Source organism: Rattus norvegicus, chromosome 7 (assembly GCF_036323735.1).
Source record: "Rattus norvegicus strain BN/NHsdMcwi chromosome 7, GRCr8, whole genome shotgun sequence".
NCBI lineage: Eukaryota > Metazoa > Chordata > Mammalia > Rodentia > Muridae > Rattus > Rattus norvegicus.
This window is the reverse complement of record NC_086025.1, coordinates 125,400,649-125,418,488: the sequence shown is the minus strand read 5'-3', so window position 1 is coordinate 125,418,488 and position 17,840 is coordinate 125,400,649. Positions and strand designations below refer to the sequence as shown.

The following is a 17,840-nucleotide window of genomic DNA, read 5'->3' as shown; positions in this document are numbered from 1 at the left end:
AATACATGTATATTTATATATAAATAATAAACTCATACTAGCTTCAGATCAGTGTTCTTTGGATTTAATTTATTGATTCAATTTTTGGTAACTTACTCTATGTAACAAATTCTTATTTTAATTTCCATATCCATCTTTTAAAAATATTTACTTTTATTATTTTAACCATGTGGACTTAATAAGTGTGTCTCTGTGGGGATAGGTACACATAAGTGTAGGTACCCTGGTGGCCAGAGGCCATCTACTGTAACTATAGTTAGAGGCAGTCATGAGCTGCCTAATGTGGGTACTGGAACCTAACTTGGGGCCTCTCCAAGGGCAGAAGGCACTCTTGACTGTTAAGCCATTCTGTGTGCACCTAGATTGATCATACCTTATTTCTTGAGTTTCCTCAGATAAAAGTAAGCCTTGCTCATTTTGAGAAATCATGGAAATGTCATTTTATGGGTGTGTGAATGTATTACTATGTCCTGAATATTGTGGAAGTTTGCTTTTTACCTTCCAAGGGGCTTTTAGAAATGTACTTAATTCTAAGATCAACCATAAGAAACAATACTCCTTCACATAGCCTCTGCACAGGACAGGCAATCCCTGCCATTTCTGCGGTCCTTGCAAACCAGAGACAGGGAAACTTGTTAGTTGCGACTCTCGTAAGTCGGGGAAGATGGCAAACCCTGCTTCTTGACTATATTTCTGAGCCACCAATCCAATCAGGATAAACCCCAGCTATTTCAAGCAGCGTTTAGTTTTTCTGCCTGGGAATAACATTCTACAGGACACAGATGCTTCTCTGATATTCTTCCTTAGCTAGAAGTAATGAGTCTGTGTTTTCCTTCGCTTATTGTATTAACAATACCATCTGCCAACTTTGGGCACCACCAACAAACATCTGCCATCTCATCTTCTGTACTTTAATTTCATAACCCAGTAAAAATGGAGCTATCTGACTGTCGAGCTGGCTCTGTGCTGAGTTCCGGTTTCTCAGTTTGCGTGCCAGCTCTTTCGCCACCCGCCTTTACTCTGGGCACAGCCTGTGTCACCTAGCTCCCGATTAGCTCCAATCACGTGGTCTCAGGAGACGGATCCTTCGTTGGGTGTGTTTCTGCTGCTCGGTTCAGCAGGTGATTCAGCTGGTTTATATAAATCTTCCAAGTTAGAACATTCCCTTTCACACTTCTCAGCAAATCATCCGAAAATTACTGTTTGAGTCTTCTTCCTGGCAAATCCCCAGTATAATGGCTTCTTATTGCTCCTGTTCCACTCATCAACATTGAATTCAATTCTAGTTTGACAGTCATGAGGCTCCTTTCTCCAGAGCATGGCAGGAGTCTGAGATTGAGTCCAGGGCATTCACACCATTGCCTGTCTTGTAGCTGTATCCTCCTCCCTCAGGTCTCTGCATCCTCACCTTACAGTTGTCACAATGATCTTCTGATGGTGGCCTTTTCCTATCCTTCCCCTTCCTGGCACGCCCATGCCCACTCTCAAATTCCTTTTCCTTTTCCTTTATCTCTTTTATTGGATTTTTTAAATTTACATTTCAAATGTTATTCCCTTTCCTGGTTTTCCGGAGATAAGCCCCCATCCCATCCCCCTCCCCTTCTTCTATAAGGGTGTTCCCCACCCTATCCGTCCCCCATCACACCACCCCTCCAACACTTTCCTACACTGAGGGTCCAGCCTTGTCAGGACCAAGGGCTTCTCCTTCCATTGGTGCCCAACAAGGCCATCCTCTGCTACATATGCAGTTGGAGCCATGGGTCAATCTATATGCAGTCTTTGGGTAGTGGTTTAGTCCCTCAGAGTTCTGGTTGGTTGGTATTGTGCGGTTGTGAGCCCCTTCAGCTCCTTCAATCCTTTCTCTAATTCCTTCAATGGGGACCCCGTTCTCAGTTCAGTGGTTTGCTGCTAGCATTTGCCTCTGTTGAATTCCTTTTCTTTAGCTCTCAGAATAAATCCCTCTTCTTTGAGGCTGGATCCAATCATCCTTTGAAAGTCCACTCTACCTCTCTCACACTAACAACCAGTCTTGTCCTATAATTTCGATTGAATTTGTTTGTTAGTTTATTATTTTTCTCCCAAGCTTCTGGAGGGCTATCCATCATTCTAAGCAATGGGAAAGCAGAATGTCTGGCACACGACCCGTGGCAAATGCTCAGAGGTACTAATCTGTTTATTAGTAGACAAATGATATCATGACAGAACCTAAGTAGTACAAGTGCCTGCCAAGAGAGAAGGCTTTAGTTTATCAAGTGGCGTGTTCTTTGCACGGTATAATACTAAGCTGTTATTCCAGAGACTTAGGATTCTACTTCATAAACAAAAGAATGGTTTTAGTTAAGTAAATCCTGTAAGACAATTATTAATCTAACTTCCTGTTCTTACAATATACATTTCACTGAGGAACTCTCAACCGAATCCTGTCAAAGTCTGAGTAAATAAGCCAAAGAAAACATTGAGATTTACTCCACAAACTGCCTTGCAGCTGATGAAAACCTTAGTGGGAACTCAGGAAATCTTTGATGGAACCACAAGATGTGCTGCTTCAAAGAACTAGGGTGCAGCTTCTCAAACGCACGTTAGATCATGGGGCTTCTGGGACTGAGGCACCTGGCAGGGCCACATCACATCTGCCGTCAAGTATGACTGTAATGGTCTCTTAAAGTCTAACCTATTCGCTTCATTCAAAGCATTTTATCCTCCAATTTTATGCTTGTCACCCAAACCCAGGAATATAATACAAGGCCATCCAACAGGAAGAAACCTTGAGATATTATTGATGGTCTAGTGGTAATGAAAGAGATAATATTTCAGAGTCAACGTAAATGAATGCCATTTTTTAACCAAACATATATATATATATATATATATATATATATATATATATATATATATATAGTAATTTAATCTTCCTGAACTCCCATTTAGCTCTTAGACAGAAGGAAGCAAAAGGATATAATACATTTGGTTATTTCAAAATGGTTGTCGAGATATGTTTTGGAATCACTTCTGTCTGGGACTACTGATAAATAAATTCTATTAAATTGTGTCAATGGACTTCCAAGAAAACCATTTGAATGTAACATTATTGTCAAATAACCAACGGTTCCAGTAGTAGTGGGCATTTACAAAGTTGTAGTTTTTTTTGAATAATTGTACTACATAGCATTCTGTAGTTAAGGAAGCAGATGGATTAAATCCAGAATTCATATCTATACTACTCTCTCTCCCTCCTCACAGCACACAGTAAAAGCTCAGAAGAATATGAGGTTTTGAAATATAAATATATATATATATATATATATATATATATATATATATATATATTGTAGAGAGCGGCGCGGCAAAACAAAGATGGCGCCGACATCCAGTCTTGTCTGGATATAAACGACTTACTGTGCATGTGCAGGCTTGTCCCCTTGCTAGGGCTCCCTCTAGTGGTGAACAGCGGTACTGCACATGTGCGGTTTATGCACCAGGTGTCAGTTGACCGTTAATATGCTAATGAGGTGATTCATTCTCTGCCAATCCCTGGAGGACAAGTAGTGGGGTGATCCAAGCCCCACCAATCCCTGAGAGATAATTAGCATACTGTTGTCTATATAAGCCGAGCGATTTTGCTGCTCGGAGTCCCTGTTCAAGAGAGCTGTAACACTAAGAAGAGCTGTAACACAGTAAAGGCTTGCTTGCAGAAGAATCCTGTTGTCACGTGTCGTTCTTACTGGCGGGACATTGGGCGCGCGACAATATATATATATAATGTATGTTCATGTGTGTGTATATATGTATGTGTGAATACACATACACACATATGGGTATGATGGTGCACACCTCAGTAAGAAATGAATAGGAAGGTATTGCTCTAAAAATTAAAACAAAATAGAGACCATCTCACATTATTGCCAGCTCTGATGGGCCACCTGGCATCTGTGGGGTATTTTCTTCTTAATCAGTAAAGCATCTCAACCGACTTGCTAAGTTTCAGATTTCCATCCCGTGCTGTCACCAGCTACTTCCTGTCCCCAGCAGTGGCTACCCTATTGCAACTCTCTGTTTAGAACTCTGCTCACATTCATAGCATCCATGTTATAGTCCCAAATCCCAGTAACCCGTTTAAATTAAAACCCAATAAGCTTATAATTTATCAATCAGATTTATATCAGTAAATTCTCACTCCAGAAAACATCTGCACAAAGCCCACAACTAATTGATAATGCTATAAACTGCCCACCTAGAGGAGACAAATTGTCCTGTAATAATCCATTCCCCATAGGGTTTTCATAGCTACCTGTGGCTATTTAGGGCCACACAGATCTGGGTCGTCCTTCTCTGCCTCTATCTGGGTTCTTCTCCCTTCTCTCCTTTCTGTCTCCTCTCTCCAACACTCTATACCCACCCTACTTTTTCACTGCCCAATCACAGGCCTTGTCTTATCTTGTGCCTGCCTTCACCTGCATATAGACACAATCCACAGGAAGGTCAGAGTTCAAGTCACCCTCAGCTATGTAATAAACTCAAGAACAGCCTGATTTTTACAGTTTATAGGATGATCTATCTAAATATCAAACAAGAGAACCAAAACAAAGACAGTAAACAGAGCAAGTAAATCGACGACACCAATAACAATAGTAACGGCAGATCTGAAAAGGCCCATATGAGACATAGCTGCAAGTGCACAGTTGAACAGGGCTTTAATCTCAGCTCTCAGGAGTCAGAGGCAGGGGGATCTTTGCGAAGCTGAGGTCAGTGAGCATGAGGCTAGCCAGGGTAAGACAGTGAGACTTGGATCAAAAGAAAAGACTAAACATAGCAACATGGGTTTCTAGTTTAGTGTGTGAGTCAAGTCTCAACCTTCCACTGCTCGTTTTTGTCAATTTTATGCTGTCTTAGCCACAAAGAAAGAAAATCTGGGAGTGAAGGGGTTAAGCACCCAAAGTTCCTGCTCCATGCTCTCACTGCTTTCTCTTCTAGGAACAGAGGAGAGCAAAGTGTGTTTTCCATTACAGGGTACAGCCAGTGCCTTTGGTTAAAGAGTTCAAATTAATAGCTTAGCATTTCCCAAAATACTATATTAAATGTTTATGTCATTTATAGTAACATTGAGATGTCTTACAGATAATTAGATTTCTGATTTATTGCTGATTTAGTAGAAGGCATAAAGTCAACCAAATGAATGTACAGTACTTTTAAATCAAAAGGATTAAAATCCCATTATTTCTCAAATACCATGTGTGTGTGTGTGTATAAAGTATATATATATATAAAATATATTTATGACAACTTATATAATATGAGATATATGTAATTGAAATATAATTTTTCAAATGAGGAAATACGATCCTGTTTCTCCAGTCTTAAAGCTTTCAAATGATACTTCTCGCCCTTGGGAAGAAGTCCAGACTAAAATTTCCCTCAAAGACATCTTTGTTTGAACTAAGCTTCCCTCTTCAAAACTAAAAATGAAAATATGCTTAAAATATGCAGCTCACACATAATTTACTATATAGATGGTTCTCTGTGGATCAGAGATGATCGCTGTCAACCAACAGTATAACATGTTTAACAAGTACACAACCATCTACACTATCTTACTTTGCTGATTTTTACATTGTAGCTCTCTATAATTTTAGCTAATAATGACATTTAGCAGCCACAGATTTTCAAGACAGTGTATCAGTTCTTAGAGAATACAAATAGGATGAAAGCATTGGTATATTTTGTTTGCCTTGAAGTATACTAAAAACATTGAATAACATGTAATTCACAAGAGCAGGAGAAGCAGAATTATGTATCCTATTTCTAGTACAAATTTTCAGGTACTTCTAATGCAAACTCTTAACCTTTATAGGAATTAAGTGTGTGGATCTATACATTACAGAATACAAAGTGCATGTCTTTCAGGGAAATGTGCCCATGTCCTGTAATAATCTTTACAGATTAGTTTAGAGAACTAACCTATAGCCTTACCATGTACAAAGCCTTTTTTCCTATGTAAAATCATGAATTAGTGAAAAAGGAATTTCTCAAAACCCTGTTATATGCCAAATATTCCTCAGGGTACTAGAAATTCAGTGAGAAAAACAGGACAGGCAAGTCTTATTCCCAGTGAAATTTACATTCAAAATATGATTAGATAGGCAATAAACTAATACCTAAGATAATTTAAAATTGTCATAAATATTTGGAAGACAATTGTATGTATGTTGTATGATTAAGAGGTGATTTTAAATTGTCATAAGCTTTAGGGAGAAACTATGGTGTGGGACCAGTCTATGAGGAAGAATTACTCTAAGCAGGAAGCTGTATACATTTGGTGGAATATGTCTTAGTCATGGTTTCTATTCCTGCGCAAACATCATGACCAAGAAGCAAGCTGGGGAGGAAAGGGTTTATTCAGCTCACACTTCCACATTGCTGTTCATCATCAAAGGAAGTCAAGACTGGAACTCAAGCAGGTCAGGAAGCAGGAGCTGATGCAGAGACCATGGAGGGATGTTTCTTACTGGCTCGCTTCCCCTGACTTGCTCAGCTTGCTCTCTTGTAGAACCCAAGACCACCAGACCAGGAATGGCACCACCCACAAGGGGTCCTTCCTCCCTGGATCACTAGTTGAGAAAATGCCTTACAGCTGGATCTCATGACGGCATTTCCACAACAGAGGCTCCTTTCTCTGTGATAACTCCAGCTTGTGTCAAGTTGACACCAAAACCAGCCAGTACAGCATATAAATCTGTAATGAGTCATAGACATCTGAGAACAAACAAAAAGTGACAAGAGGGAACTGCCATGCCAGATCCAAAGAACTCCAGGTAGAGACAGGGAGCACAAATTCTCCAAGGTAGAAATAACATCAGTGCAACCAAAAGATGAAGTCAACTGCATAGAGCAATTGGCAGCACAGATTGTGTCAGACACTGTGGGCCACAGTAAGACATTTAGATGCTTATTCTATGACCAATAAAAAGAGCAGAGTTGCATGATCCAATTACATCTCAAAAGACCCCTCGGCTGGTACAGAGAATAGCGTGTCCACTATTTTTATGTCCACTTGACACATGCTGCAGTCATTTAAGATAGGGGGACCTCAATCAGAAAATGTCTCATCTATAAAATTGGGCTGTAGGCAAGTCTGTAGGGAATTTCCCTGATTAATGATTGATGGGGAAGGGTTCATCCCAGAGTGGGTGGTGCTGTCCCTGGGCTGGTGTTGTGGCTGAGGTCTATAAGGAAGTTGATTGAACAAGCCATGGGTAGCAAGTCAGTAAGCAGCCTCCCTCCATGGTCTCTGCATCAGCTCCTGTCTCCAGGTTCCTGCCCTGTTTGAATTCCTATCCTGACTTCCTTCCTCTGATGATTACCAGTGATACAGAGTATAAGTCAAATAAATACTGTCCTCTCAATTTGCTTTGGTCACAGTGTTTCATCACAATAGAAATCATAACTAAAATAGATAGCTGAGAGGCACAGTGGCTGAAGGAGAATCCTCAGAGTGTCAGTAGAGTGGTACTTGCATTTGGGATGTATAGAAATGTAGGCACATTGTGTGAAACTAAACTGTGACCATCGCACAGTAGGCATTACGTGTTTGTCTAACTGAGGGACAGCACAATGCTTGTGGGCATTCTTAAAAGGAAATTCACTAAATCCCTGCTTACAGATTTCAGACATAAAATTGAAACAATAGAAAATAAGAGCATTCTTTAAATTTGGAAGGAAGCCTCGTGATTACATCCTTGGATATTCCTTGCTCATGACGAATAATATTAACAACTTATAAGTAAACCCAAACATAATCAAGGAAATTCTAGAGTTCTGTTATTTCTTTTTCTTTTTTTTTTTTTTTTGGTTCTTTTTTTCGGAGCTGGGGACCGAACCCAGGGCCTTGCGCTTCCTAGGTAAGCGCTCTACCACTGAGCTAAATCCCCAGCCCCGAGTTCTGTTATTTCTTAAACATCTGCTATTTTGATGTGTTAGCTCCACAATGTCTTTGTACAATTGTGATTAGACCGAGATAAATAATTGGGATTCCGCTCTTTAGTTGGCAAACAGAACATAGGAAAACATTCTAGGTATATTTGCAGGTTTTACAAACAGAGGATGTGTCTCTATACACACATGCACACCGGAATGTCTAATCATCACAGTATGTGTAAAATGGTTCAGGCTACCTCCTCAGAGCCAACTGGGAAATTCTCAACAAATTTAAAAGCGCTTTGTTAATGTACCCTCATGGAAAATGAAATTATATATAATGTATTAGTTGTACCAAAAAGATTAAGCAAAGGTAGCCAATTTATATTGGCTAAAAGTATATTACTCCATAATTATTTTACTTTCATTTACCATTGCCTGTTTTGAGATTACACCCCCTGTATTATGGGGTATCAACTATTTGTAATGCTGTTCGACCTCGCAGTCTTTGCTAAAACATTTGGTGAAATCATACCGGAGCCTGAGGCTATGTGCGCCACAGACAGAAGCAGACCCTCAAGCGTGCTCCTGTCCCTGGAAAGACGACTTGAGCCCACCCATCGCTAGCTTCTACCCGCTGCCATCACTGGCTCACACACACGGTTATATCATCTCTACACACACTGCTAAGTTGAATCCAGGGAGTAGGTTCTATTTCACCCAAGGGAAAAAAAAATAAAAATAAAATACAACGTTGCCGGTCATCAAAGCTCAGAATTTAAAGATAGGGTTACAGGGCAGTGCTTCAGGGAAAACTCTCACTGCAGTAACAGGATCTGAATAAACCCTTTCAAAAAGGGGCTTGAAAGTAGAGGATTAAAACCCTTGCTAATTATCTAAATCCACCTATGCAAAGACTTTCATTAAAAATATGCTAGTGTCTATTACTTACAGGAGAAAAACATGGAAAGGGTAGATAAATTCTATATGTTTGCTTGAATGAATGTTATGTATGTGTCCAATTAAGGTTGGGAATGTCTTCAGTGATCCAGGGCCCTTCCCAGAACAATTGAGGAAGGTGAATGTAGCTGGAGCCACTCAACAGATGCTCCACACACAGAACTCCATGCGCACACAGAGAGACTGGGAGCTGGTGAGACGGACGGCAGTTAGTCCAAGCTGGTTTGGTACAGAGATTCCCTAACTTTCTTAGAGTCCTACAAATTCTAATTTTTGAAAATGCCCAATAACTAAAATGAAAAACGTACACGCGCCCTCCCCCCAGTTTTCTGTTTGTAAAGAGTATGTATGTGCTATGATGAGTTTGAGGTAAACTTAGGCTCCCGGGGGAAGCTAGAATTCGCTACTGGGTTCTCTGTCATTGTGCTAAGTCATCATCTGTTGGTTCAATGCATAATAACACGTTTATCTATGTAGCTCTTGGTCCCTTTCCTCAATCAGTCATTGCGAGCACTGATTCAGCACATCCTATGATTAAATTCTTACGTTCACACCAGCTTTAATTCAGTGCAATAAAATTTAAAAAGAGGAAGGGATAAAAACTATTAAAAAATGAGAAAATTATAAAATACTGTAGATACAATACAGAGTAGGGCTCACTGTCTCAAGTACAAGTCAGAGATCAGTCAAGCCTATGAGGACAAGCACTTGCCCAAGAGCAATGTGGGTATTCAACCACAGAGATTCTGATTACTATACCAACATATTGGAAAAAGAGAAGAATGAACCAGAGGAATATTAAAATAGGTCAATATACTTCCTTTTGAAATATAGAAGAAAACTTGAGAAATACTAAATAGTTGGCTAGTATTATTCCTTTTCCTCCTAATGCCTTATATTTTTTAATGTTAGGCCCTGAGAGGCACTCACCTTAGACATGTTTAATGATGCTTTGACATCTCCATCATGGCTGGCAGGTAGGTGCTATGTGACACATTTACTCTTTTCCATCCATAAGAGACGGAACTTCAAGTCTCACGGCACGCTTGATATCTGACTTTGCTTAGGAAAACACTCATGTTGTGAACACAGGTTCTAACTTAAATCTTGGGGAGCCACACGCAGGCACTCAGAGAAAGCTTTAAGCCATAGATGATGGCTTACCTGAAATTTTGACTTGGGACACTACCCCATCTCCTCCATCACTGTGTGCTCGAACTTCGACTACGTACTCTCCGTCTCTGGGGATGGGGACTTCTATGGAGTGCTTGTGCGTGGAGAACAGCTTACCGTCATGTTGGCCGTCAGGTCTATAGAGTATCTGCGGAGTCCCGAAATATCAGTGGTTAATGGAGTTACAGTTCTCAGCCAATGCCTGTTGCCAGCACGAGCACACAATGCTTACCCTTTGGCATCGGTGCGGGCACGGACACTTTGGTTCAAAAAGGTAAGTCAGGGAACCTTCATGTGGTTTTGATTCCTCGGGAATAACGTATAAGCTCACACCAATGCATGTGCCATAACCTCAAGGGCTTTTTGCTGTTGTTTTTGTTGTTTGTTAGTTTTCTTTCGTTTTGAAATAACTGAAACTAGGACCTGAGAAAGATGTATCGTTTTCTGTCTTGAAGGAAAATATAAAATGAGAACGTGGCATGTTTTGAAGTGGCCTAATAAAGATCTCTCGCTTTCTTCAGGCTCGTCCACGTTATTCTTAAAGCATACACAGATAGTGCAAATGCAGCCTCATGGATTACAGTGAACTTCCTCAGAAGTTCCCTCTCCTTTTAGTTTACAGTGAGGAAGGGAGGTGGCGGCACCCTAGCCAGCACTCCCAGACAAACAGAACAAATGCATCCTTTCTCCTGTTTCGCCACAGACGGTTCTGACAGCTCCATCCCGTAAAGCAACCATTCTGTTGATCTTATTCACTTGTCATAGAATTTCCTTAAAATCCACTAACGACGTCTTCTTATCAAAAGATCTTTTGTGAGACTCTGTCATCTGATTCTTTTGTGTGGGTAGACCGAGTAAACCAAATGTGTTTTTCTGACAGCTGAAGCCTCACACATCAATGTGTGCAGGAATAAAGTGGTGTGGAGGAGAAGACGGTAGGCCTGACTTACTTACCTTGTAGCCTGTCACTGTAGATTCATTGGATAGTGCCACGACATGATCCCACGTGATTATGTATCGGGAGCCAGACCTCACGGAACTGATGATCCTTGGTGGTTGGCTGGGAGCTGTGGGAAGAAGAAACAGGGAATAGTGGTTACTGGATTGATGACAGTTCTGCGAGCGACATTGCATGTGTTTGCGGTGCTCATGGGAGTCAACCGTCAGCAGCAATGGTTGGTGAGGCAGGGAGTACAATTGTCCTTATTCTCATCTGATTTTTCCCCTTTCCTGTCTCTTTAAACCCTGTTGTCATGAGGGTCACCAATCTTGACCGAATCTAGTGGCATTTCTTATACCTTTCTCTAGCCTGAAGCCTTCGGAACTTTCCTGAGTTAGAGTTAACAGTTCCTGGATCTCTGCTCTATTCTCAAATCCCTTGTGACTTCATCTACCTCTTTGCTGTTGCTTCCCGCCCCCCTCTCCCTTATTGATTATACTTGGCTCACTCTGTGCTTTCTGGTCAATTTGTACATGTTGGAGAGACTTCAAAGTCAATTCTGCATACATGTCTCTGCTTTATCTATGAGTCTTCCTTAACTGTTTAAGTACCCACAGTCAGTCTCTGGCCCAACCTCTCTACTGTTCTCTAAACCGGTGTTGAAACTCCTGTCTATATTGAATGTCCGATGTCCAAAAGTAACGTCATAAAGACAAATCACTGGTCACATACCCTCAAATCTGTGTCTTAGGCGTCTTTCCATCTTGTGAAAGCAGCACGACCTTCTACTTTCTCAAGCAAAAAATCTGGTATTTGGTCTCTTCCATTTATTGCTAACACCCCAGTTACCAATAGGTTTACCCAACTCCTTCTAAAGAATCATTTCCAGCTCTCTCTACACTACCCCTTCATACTAGCTGCCAATGGTTGAGTCTCTTCTCAAATATAAGCCACCTCTTATGTCGCTTTCTTGAATAGCAGTCAGAATGAGGCTTTAAAACGCTGGAATTAGGTGTCGCTCCCTGACTTAAAAAAGGTTCTTACTACACTCAGAAATGACCTCGACAATGATGATTTACAAAGTACTTCATATTTTGTCCTCAATGTTCTCTTCCCTCTTTGCCTCAGAGCCATGCTTTGGTCATATTGATATTTCCAAAGTTAAATGTTTCAAATTCTGGACTCTTCTTTTCTCTAATCCAAGCTTCTCCCAGCTTGTCACAAACTGGTTCTTCTCACTGCTCCTCACTTACTCTCTAGGTTTTGGGACATTGTTTCCAGTTCTTCCAGCCATTCCATCACAGATGTGACTCCCACACAATCACTTTCCTTTTATCATTTCAATTATTCTACTGTGCTGTGGACACAATCACACTTATTTAATGGGGTTTTTGTTTGCATTTTAATGTGTGTTGTGGTCTTTTCTGCATCCTTTCTATATGGAACCATTCTGTACATAACACAGATTTGTAAAAAAATAAGAGAGAGAGAGAGAGAATGGGATGAACAAGAAAAAATAATGCTTCATTCGTCAAATTAAAACGTGGAGATTTAAAGAGGAAAATCAATTGCCTGCTGTCATAGGTTTAATGCATGTCTGATACATCTGCCTCTGTGAGTGTACTAGGAGATATGCTCCCCACTGATTTTTGTAACTTTGCCAAAGCTAATGGACTCATTCTTAGAGATAGTTGTGAATGTCTCTAGAGTTCTGCATTCTGGGTTCCAGAAGAGAAACATCAAAGTGAGGCTGGAGATGGAGAACGTCCATATCTGAGCAGAACAGACAAACTTGTCATATGGTCAAAGAAAACAGAGAGAAGTCACAGTATAAGAAGATCCAGCCTGTATTTATAGGATTCGATGGTGACCTATGAACAAGGGACAGTTGTGATTTTATTATGTTATTAATTATTAATACAATTTTATTTTGCTACCAATTCATCTGTGTGAAAAAACTAAATTAATAAACGCAGATGGTAGCCAAGTTGATTTTCTAGTGGTCTTTAGTTTGACGGAGGCGCATTCTAAAGGCATTAGAAAGAATAAAAATGTGTGAGATTGTGCGTCTCAGTTTTCCCTCGTTGACAGTACCTGGGGACGCTGAGACCTCTGGTTCTATAACGGATGTAAGATTGAAAACCAAAGTTTTCTGAACGGCTAGATAGAACTTTCTTTTTTCCATATGTACCTACAATCAGGATCTTCTTTAAATCAGACGATAGCTTTTGATGTGTCTAAGATGAGATTCTGACACTCACGGGCTTTTCTGGTGAAGGTCTCGATCACGTCGCTGGAAGGTCCGCACCCCGCGCTGTTACAGGCTCCCACCTCTATGAAGTACTGAGTGTCCGGCAGAAGGTTCTCCAGCCTGGCTGAGTACTCCTGGCTGGTGACTTGAACTCTGTGCGCCGCTGCTTCTTTGTCGTGACCGGCCCAGTACCGAATCTGCAAACATGACAGTTTTCTGTGACTCAGCTCTTACTGGGCAAAATTCATTGCTGTGGGTTCTGCTCCATTGGTTTGAGGCCGCCATGTTTTCGGTGCCGATTAATGGCACCTTTACCCTCCCACTGACCTCTGGATGGTGAGATCTAATTAAAATTGGTAAGGTGGAATGAAATTTACACTGCTGATTGTACTTGCCTTGTGCTGTTGCAAGGAGGGGGATGGGGATTTACTTTCAAAATGCGAAAGTGATATTTCTTTGGGAATATTTGTGACAATGATCTCTATCTTGATGTCTTGTTTTGTTTCTGTTTAGCTGGTTTCAATTCTTTATAAGCTTTTGATGGTTTGGAAGAATATACCTTGTTTGGCAAAAATCTCATTGTGCTGCCTAGAATGTGCTGGCAAATGATTTTCTTCTAACAAAACCCTTTCATATGTATGTATGTATGTATGTATGTATGTATGCATGCATGCATGTAATATGTATGTATGTAAACTATTTACTCCTTTAAAATATCAAGTAAATGCACCCAATAATTATCCCTGCTTATTCTATTTAGTGTTAGTTTGTGTGTATGTGTTTGTGCATGTGTATGCATGTGGACTGCATGTGGAAATCAGAGGATATCGTGTAGAAGTTATTTCTCTCATCCCATCTCACTGGCCCATTGAACTCGGAGCGCCATACTCTATAGAAAATACCTAATAATTTGGTGAGTTATATGAGTTACCTACAATTAAGATACTTTAAAAGTTTTTTCCATGTTACTGTTAGAAACTGTTACATTTGTTAACTACAGCCTTCTGTGTCTCAAAGCTTAATACAAGTAATGAATTTGAATTTAGGTTTTTAAAATAAAGACTGTTTGGGGGTATTAAATCATTATTAACGCCTACAAAGTGAATTAAAATTGATTTTATAAGTACATTTGAATTTTTACATATTTAGATACACTGTTTAGTGGGGGATTTATTTTCAAAACTAGTCAAAATGCCTAGATAAAAGCATCTAACGTTAATATGATCCTAAGTTTCTCATTGACATGAGCAAACAAATGACCATTATACCGTGGAAATCAGTAAGCCAAGTCCGCTTGGCATACTGAAAGGGTTACCAGTCAGGTATGCAGTTTCTAAACTCAGGAGAATTACTCATTGCTTGTTGATTCCTTTGATGTTATTTTTATTTTGCCTCTAATGATCATTTTGATGTTGTCAATATCACATTTGTGATTGGGTTTGATGGAATCTCTGGCATTTCTGTCATCTCAAGACAGAACTAGTAAAAATGCACCAAATATCCCCACAGGGTGATATCTGTTGGCAGAGGTATTCCAGACTTCTGGATGGGCAGAGTCTTTTGGGAAGTCCCCAGCTTCATAGGGCTGGAAGATTTGGGCAGTGATCGCCTTCTCCTGAGTGTGAGGGAGATGCCTCCACCCGTGTAAGACTTTGAAGCAGACAAAGTACGAGGCCTTTTCCTTGCTAAGCAGAAGAACGAACATTTACATTCTGGGAAATCTCAGGAACGTCATTAGGATCATCCGCATTAACTACCTAAATAAATTTGTAATGATAAAATTCACCCTAGTATACAACTCTCAGAACCAAGGACTGAAGGTTCCCTTACATGTAGTGAATAGTAACATTCTAAAGTATCATTTCACACTGATGATTATATCCACTTCACAGAGGAGTTTGTAGACTATGCTAAATAAAATCATTTTATGTCAGCGTGACACAAACTAGAGTCATCTGAGAGGAGGAAGAGCCACAGTTGACAAGATGCCTCCATAAAATCCACCTGTAGGGCATTTTCTTCACTAGCGATTGATGTAGGTTGGCCCAGAGCATGGTGGGTGGTGCCGTCCCTGGACTATAGTGGTCCTGGATTCTATAAGAAAGCAAGCTAAGCAAGACATGGGGAGCAAGCCAATAAGCGGCACTGTACCATGACTTCTTTATCAGGCCCTGCCTCCAGGTTCCTGCCCTGTTTGTGTTCCTGCCTGGGCTATCTTCAGTGATTCAGAATCATAAGCAACATAAACTCTTTTCTCTTCAACTTGCTTTTAGTAATGGTGTTTCTTCACAGCAATAGTAATGGGGAGACACGGACTAAAATGATATAAGATTTCTATAAAATTCATGTAATAAACTGAGGAATAATCACACCCATTTTCTTACTCAAAATCCCATGTGTCATTTCTTCAAGTCAAAGGACATAACCTCACTTCCCTTAATTTAATCTTTGAAACTGTATCCTAAGAGACAGTTGCTAAATTTAATCTTTGAAACTGTATCCTAAGAGACAGTTTTTTTGTTAAATTTAATCTTTGAAACTGTATCCTAAGAAACAGTTCTTTTTATTTAAATTTAATCTTTGAAACTGTATCCTAAGAGACACAGAGTTCTTCTGTTTATCCAATTCTCAAAGGACCTATGGCAGAACAGTTTTTATTAAAACTTAAAATCAAGAAAAGCAATGACCTTGTGACTTGAGAGCAGAAAGAACATTTAAAGGAATCCCTAGTGTCTCTGCTCTAAAATGCTGCTTGTGTGGCTTATTTGAATGTAAAAATTAACATTTCAGAATAAGTGCAGATAGCCTCCCTGCATAGACTCTCTTTAAATATACGTTTACTCATAAGTTACATTTTAATGAGTCTGAAAGTGTACAGAAGTAGATACGTCCATGCAAAATATGTCATGAGTTCCCATATCTCACTGTGAGCAGTTATTTGATACTGAAAAGGAAACTTATGTTCCCCAGTGCTGAAGCCACTGGTAAGGTTCCCATGTTCTAGTAAATGCATACCCCAGCTACCATGCATGATCATGTTAACAAGCTTAATTAAATTCAGTGGGGAAGAAAAAAAGATATCAAAGTACTAGAAGGTGTGCATGAGAGAAGATAATGTGGGTGAAAATGTCTCCAAATTGAAATTGTCAAAAAATATAATAAAGACTTTAAAAAAATGTAACACCATCACTTCCATGTAAAGTGCTTGCTAACTGAAGTTAGAATTCATTTCCACATAGAGGAGATAGACTTGGGCTTCTTGATCATTAGGCCAAGCTTGCGTGCTTAAAGCATTGAATTGATTCATGAGAAAACTGATCACTGTAAGGGACACAAACTACAGTGTCAATCAAAACAAAATGTAACACTTTGCATTACTCGCCAGAAAGTTCACTGGAAAAGGGAGATGAATCCGTAGGGATTGATTATCTCCAGCAATAGAGGAAGAACACTGGACGTAAAAGATTCCCAGCTTATTTACAGATAGTACATTTATTTTTGCATGTGTATATTGATGTACATGCAGGTGCATTTGTGGGTGTGGCACAGGTGCATATATGTATGGATATGTGAGGATAACCTCAGGCATCTTTCTTCATGAATGGTCCGCCTGTATCATTTTTATTGGCTTAGAGCTTGCCAAATAGACTAAACGGGCTGGAAAGTGAGCCTTCTGGAATCAGCTGTCTCTGTTTCCCCAGCTCTTGGGTAATATACACACTCCACTATTCCTGGTTATCTTGTCACACCTTTCTTAGGATAAAACCTTCAGAAATATAGGTATAGGTTACCAAAACTCAGCTATAATAGGTCAGGGCGTGGCTCGATGGTAGAGGACTTGCGTGGCACCTGGAAGTAACAGGTGTGATCTGATGGGAGACAGGGTGAGCAACACTATCTCAGATTTACTTTTCATCGAATCATTGTGTACACACAGGTCTCTCTAGATAAGTCAGGCGGGAAACGGTGTTGTCCAGTTTGTAAATGAGAGATAATATCGTCCTTGTTTCTTGTTTACGTGGTGTCCATATGGTATGTAATGATCAGATCGAGGGAATCTCTCTTACTCCTTATGGGTTGCATATGGATGTCCCAAACCACTAAACAGAAGGAATGGAGCATTCGATACCAAATTAGCCACTGGGGACACCAACAGTGAAAGACTAGTGATATTATTAAAACCACATGTATGTGTGAAGGAACACACGTTCTTAGGAAGACAAGTCACTCACTTGATAGCTTTCCACAATCTTCTCTAGAACGTGCTTCCAATGGACAGAGATCTCAGAGGACGATAGCACTTTGACCCCTACTTCTGTGGGGGCTTCACTGGGAGCTAAAATTGAATGAGGGTGTTAGTTTTTGAAGACAGACGTTTAGATAGAATTTCAAATAAAGCTCTTGAAGTTTAGAGAAAAATCAAAGTTCTTTTGCCTATAAGTGAAATAGAAATATAAATAAGCATCTTTCGAAGAAGTATCATGGCCTTCCCACTTCTCTGTCTCTGTTGTTTTAAAGTGGTCATTGGAGATATTAGAACATGGCCATTGTTCACGTACATAAACACTGACATGTGCGTGTGCGCACACACACACACACACATAC

At 40.1% G+C, this 17,840-nt stretch overlaps 1 protein-coding gene across 8 annotated transcripts in view; it reads right to left on the bottom strand.

Annotated features, from left to right (window-relative positions):
• Nucleotides 1–17,840, bottom strand: part of Cntn1 (contactin 1) — a 297,760-nt gene that overhangs the window by 21,909 nt on the left and 258,011 nt on the right. For all 8 annotated transcript variants that reach the window (XM_017594616.3, XM_063262899.1, XM_063262902.1 and 5 more), the window contains 4 exon segments: nucleotides 17,468–17,571; nucleotides 13,246–13,432; nucleotides 10,999–11,111; nucleotides 10,036–10,192 (listed from right to left, as the gene is read on the bottom strand). In XM_017594616.3, coding sequence (XP_017450105.1) covers nucleotides 10,036–10,192; nucleotides 10,999–11,111; nucleotides 13,246–13,432; nucleotides 17,468–17,571 — 561 coding nt within the window.